We start from the raw sequence: 5,653 nt of genomic DNA, 5'->3' as shown, positions 1-5,653 counted from the left end.
GCAGCTCCCGTGTCAGCACGTGTAGTTAATGGTTTAGGGTCTAGGGGTTTAGAGCTCGAAGCCTCCCAAGTTTAGGGTTTAGGGTTTAGGGGAGCCATTTTTGCACCATTACCCCTTCCACCACACTTTCACACGTATCATAGTTCCACATACAAGATTTGGTGGGATTCTGGTGCTCCGGCGGTCATTCTCCGCCTCCTCCCCCAAAAAGAGCGGTATGTGTGCCCCGACGGGTCTACCCCCTAGATTTCTCCATGCGAGGGTCCACCAATGTACTTTTTTATTGTTTTAGGTTTGTTTAGGACATATACACATGGAAAACCAAGATTGGGACCCTTTGGCACATGGTAGCCTCCGGCATACCCGCAGCTAGAGCCATTATCATACGAGGGTGCCTGATCTACTAGTTAGGGTTAGGTTTAGGTTTAGGGTTAGGGTTAGGATTTAGGGGTAGGGCTAGGGTTTATAGGGTCAAGTTTAGGATTTAGGGTTAGGTATTGGTTTAGGGTTTAGGGTTAGGGTTTAGGGTTAGAGTTAGGGTTTATGATGCAGGGTTTTGCAGCTCCCGTGTCAGCACGTGTAGTTAATGGTTTAGGGTCTAGGGGTTTAAGGCTCGAAGCCTCCCCAGGTTAGGGTTTAGGTTTTAGGGGAGATACTTTTGCACCATTACACCTTCCACCACACTTTCACACATATCATAGGTTCACATGCAAGATTTGGTGGGATTCCGGTGCTCCGGCGGTTGTTATCCCCCTCCTCCCCCCAAAAACAGCGGTATGTGTGCCCCGGTGGGTCTACCCCCCGAGATTTCTCCGCGCGAGGGTCCACCAATGTACTTTTTCATTGTTTTAGGTTTGTTTAGGACATATACACATGGAAAACCAAGATTGGGACCCTTTGGCACATGGTAGCCTCATGCATACCCGCAGCTAAAGCCATTATCACACGAGGGTGCCTGATCTACTGGTTAGGGTTAGGGTTAGGGTTAGGATTTAGGGTAGGGCTAGGGTTTAGGTTCAAGGTTATGATTTAGGGTTAGGTATAGGTTTAGGGTTAGGTTAGGTTTATGATGCAGGGTTTTGCAGCTCCCGTGTCAGCACGTGTAGGTTAGGGACTACCAGCAGCAGGCACAGCGGATGCAGCAGCAGCAGCAAATGATGCAGACGCACCAGCATCAGATGAGTTGGATGATGAGCCAAGCCAATCTAATCTTCTCCACCGAGGAGTGGTCTTCCTCTTCCTCCTTACGTCTTGCCGTGGGTAAGTGGTTAAGTCCATATCTCCATCTTATCTTCTCTTGTCTTATTGACTAATCATATCACCATCAACATATGGGGCCTTCGCAGATGATGCCGAACATGCCGCTCATCCAGCAACCGTCCACTCAGAGCCCGGTGACACCTTTCACCGTGAACAACACGAACATCTCATCCGGAACCTGATCCCCGGTGAGTCCTCCTACACTTGTGCCCAACCCGCTTCTAGGTTGTAGAATGCCATGACACCATGTTCAATTCCATGTCAATATGCAAATGCTAGTACTACTTGTTGAAGTGGAGCCATGGAGCCATGCTTGTTCAATTCTATGTCAACATGCAAATGCTAAATGAATGCCACCATGTTCAATTCTCATGTCACGTTTTCCTTTTCAAGGTGAACGACAAGACGATGACGATAATGCCATGGGAAGCAATGGAGGAGGACAAGGTTCATGGCATGGAGTCTATGAACTCGTCGTCGCGCCCTTGTCGTTGTTCGATATGCACTTGTCGCTACTGTAATGGATTGTATGCACTTGTACGAATTTCTATTTAACTTGTATGGATGGACTCTATGTATGGATATTATGCATGGACTATGTGTTCGATGTATTTGTGGTGTTGTTGATGTGTTTGGTGATGATATGTTAAATATATATATTGTATATGCCCTATTTTGAAATGCTATGCTTTGAAATGCAGGGATTAACGAAAAACAGCAAAAACAGGAAAAAAAAAACTGAGGCCTCTGTCGTGTGTATGCACACGGCAAAGGACATTTGGTCACTTCGCCGTGTGCACACGCACGGCAAAGGAGCCACGTGGCGGCAGCCTGTGCTCCTGGCACGCAGGGTGTGTGTGTCTGGAGGAGACTTTGTCGTGCGGGCTGGGGTGTGGGTGCACGGCGAAGGGCCACGCACGGCGAAGCCCCAGCGCACGGCAGCCCTGGCCGCACGGCACTGGCCTTGCACACGGCGAAGACACGCACGCACGACAACGATTCGCGCACGGCAAAGAGTTCCTGCCGCACGGCAGCGAACGCATGCACGGCGATGGTTTGCACGCACGGCAAAGAACCAAACGCACTGCAAAGTTGTTGCCGTGCATCTCTGACGACGCTCACGGCAAAGAATTCGTTGCCGTCGAAATCGTTGCCGGGCGATCGTTGCCGTGCGACTTCGCATAGCAAAACCTTTGCCGTGCACATAGGACCATTTGCCGTGCGAATTGTCGCACGACAACGTGCTATTTTCCTGTAGTGGTTGCTCCCTCGTCGATATCTGATCTTGCTAACTAGGGTCAAGCAGAGATTATAAAATCTAGACATGTGTAGCATGGTGGCAGGTGACAAGCCAAAATCATGCTTTGCTAAGATAAATAAGAGTACTCCGTAATTGATTTCCATCTTCTTATTGACGTACGTAGAGTTGAATGTTTAATTTCCTCCACCATCCACAGCAACTTCTAGCCACAGCAGCGACCGGCAATGGCACAGAATTCGTCTTCGTCCTCCTGCCTCCGCGTCCTCGACACCGCCGTCGTCACACCGTCCGGCCCGCCGCTGCCTCCGTCTTCCCTCCCGCTCACCTTCCTCGACCTGCAATGGATCCACTCCCCGCCCGTCGAGCGCATCTTCTTCTACCGCCTCACCTCCACTCGTGACGCCACCAACCACCTCATCTCCGACCTCAAGCGCTCCCTCTCTACGGCCCTCCGCATCTTCTTCCCGCTCGCCGGTCACCTCCGCGTCACCCCTGGTTGTACCATAGCCGCCACGCGCCACGACATCTTCTACGAACCCGGGGACGGCGTCGCCTTCACGCTCGCCGAGTACGACGGCGCCGACCTCGGTGACCTCGCGTCCGATCACCAACCCAGGCAGGTCGCCGAGCTCGCCCTCCTCGTCCCGCGCCTGCACCCTGCCGTCGGAAACGACGGCGCAGCGCTTCTCGCCGTCCAGGCCACCGTGCTGCAGCCGCGCGGTGACCTCGCGCTCGGCGTCACCGTGCACCACGCCGCCTGCGACGGCGCCGGCTCCACCAGCTTCCTACACACCTGGGCGGCCGCCTGCGCCGGCGCAGAGGAGTCGTTCCCGCCGCCTCCCATCATCGACCGGACGCTCGTCGTCGAGCCCGTACAAGTCCTGTACGACCACTACACAAGAAGCCTGCCAAGCACCGACGAGATGGAGTTCGTCAAGATGTCGCCAGACCAGCTTCTCGCCACGTTCACGCTGTCTGGCGAGCAGCTGCAGCGCATCAAGGACGCCGTCGCCGACGAGGCCGCGCGGCGTGGTGCCCAGACGCCGCCGAGGTGCTCCACGCTCGTCGCTGCCTTGGGCTTCGTTTGGTCCTGCTACCTCCGAGCGAAAGCAGAGAGCGGTGATAGCGCCGGCGAGCCCGAATCACCAACGTACTTCATAGTCCCAGTGGACCATAGGCCGTGGATGAAGCCACCGGTGCCGGCGGCGTACTTCGGCAACTGCATCGGCCCGGCCATCGGCTCCGCGCCCAAGAGGGACCTCGCCTCGGCCGGCGCTGGCGGCCTCTTCACGGCCTGCACGGCGATCGCGGAGGGCATCGGGAGAGCCGTGGCGTCGCCGGAGTGGGAGACGATGGTGGAGCGCATCAAGCAGGTGGGGGCGCGCGGCGTGCTCTCCGTGGCCGGGTCGCCGAGGCTCCGCGTGTACGGCATCGACTTCGGGTTCGGGCCGCCGGCCAAGGTGGAGATCGTGTCCGTGGCGAGGACGGGGGCTATGGCGGTGGCGGAGATCAGAGGCCGAGCAGGCATGGAGGTGGGCATGTCGCTGCCGCCGGCCGGCATGGCGGCGTTCCGGAGTTGCTTCGACGATACCGTCGAGTGGCTCGCCTCTTGTTGATCGATTGCTACGTTACTGCGGACATTGCCATCACTATCTGGCTAGGCTAGCTCCTGATCGATCTCTCTAGCACCGTACCGTCAATGTCAAGTAGTACTAAATATTTGTTTTCTTTGACATTATGTCCGTGCCAATCAATTTCATGACGAGTCCTGAAGAAGACATGTACTAGCAAATTCTTCCACAAGTAAATTGTTGTTTAAAAAAGCGACTCTCGTGTCGTCTGAGGAGTGGTTACACTTACACTCTCCTTTTTCAGGGCTGAATTCTTGCATTGGACGAAAAAAAATGGTCTAAAAGGTTGTCCTATCATATATGGTGTTTTGGCATAGGTTTAGATGCACCTATTTAAAAAAATGTATTTTAAATTTATTTTAAAATGTTTAAAAGTTTTGAAATAAAATCTTGAGTGTGCATCTCACATTCTATGTTAGCTCACAAAAGTTTGGCAAGAAAAAACATTTTATGTGCACTATGTAAAAAGACAAAAAAAAAAGTCTCCTTAAAATCTATTTTGAAGCGCCAAAAATTATTATTTTTACATTGGAGACAAAAATTAATATTTTTCCGTCAAACTTCGTGTGCGAACATAGAATGTCTAAGTGTACACCGTGATATATTTTTTTCCAATTTTTTTTAGACATTTTAAAATATGATTTTACATAGTAGGTGCATCTATACCTATGAGCCAAAGTAGATTTACCTGTCCTATCGAGCATTTCTACCGTGGCTATACTCAAAATTATTCAGTTTGGTATTGTCCAAGCCATCTAAATTTTTCTTATGCCCAAATCTTGTGTATGGATTTGCCAAATCCGTTTTTATGGGTGCTATTTTAGTTACATTCATCCCGGCCAGTTTTCAAACAATATTTGGTTGGTATTATCTCTAATTTAAACAAGTGGAACAAAGTTTTAGCACATGAGGAATGATATCTTCAAATTTTAACACTTTCTTGTTGGAGGTATGCCCAAGTGACAGTAATAAAGTGGTTATTACTATATCTTTGTGTTTATGATAATAGTTTGCATCTCATGCTATAATTATATTAACCAGAAACATTAATACATGTGTGTTATGTAAACATAAAAGAGTCCTTAGTAAGTCTCTTTTTAAACTAGCTTGTTGATTAATAGATGATCATAGTTTCATGATCATGAACATTGGATGTTATTAATAACAAGGTCATATCATTAGGTGAATGATGTGATGAACATACACCCATAGTAAGCGTAGCATATGATCAAGTCATTTAGTTCTTTGTGCTTCAAGCTTTCATATGCATAGTAACTTAATCCTTCGACCATGAGATCATGTTAATCACCTACACCGGATGGATGCTTTGATGACACCAAACACTACTGCATAAATAGGTTGTTATAAAGGTGGCATTAAGTGTTCGGAAAGTATATGGTTGAGGAACTTGTATCAATAGTGGGATTTGTTCATCCTAATGACGGATAGATATACTCTAGGCCCTCTCGGTGGAATGATATCTAATTAGCTTGCAAGCATG

The 5,653-nt window shown here is 49.8% G+C and overlaps 1 protein-coding gene across 1 annotated transcript; it reads left to right on the top strand.

Annotated features, from left to right (window-relative positions):
* Positions 1–2,645: 2,645 nt before the first annotated feature.
* Positions 2,646–4,348, top strand: LOC127297000 (phenolic glucoside malonyltransferase 1). The gene has a single exon (XM_051327248.2). The coding sequence runs from the start codon at positions 2,746–2,748 to the stop codon at positions 4,135–4,137; it is 1,392 nt and encodes a 463-aa protein (XP_051183208.1). The 5' UTR covers positions 2,646–2,745; the 3' UTR covers positions 4,138–4,348.
* The last annotated feature ends 1,305 nt before the right edge of the window (positions 4,349–5,653 follow it).

Source organism: Lolium perenne, chromosome 4, assembly GCF_019359855.2.
Source record: "Lolium perenne isolate Kyuss_39 chromosome 4, Kyuss_2.0, whole genome shotgun sequence".
NCBI lineage: Eukaryota > Viridiplantae > Streptophyta > Magnoliopsida > Poales > Poaceae > Lolium > Lolium perenne.
The sequence above is the reverse complement of the archived record's forward strand: the minus strand, read 5'-3'. Positions and strand labels throughout refer to the sequence as shown.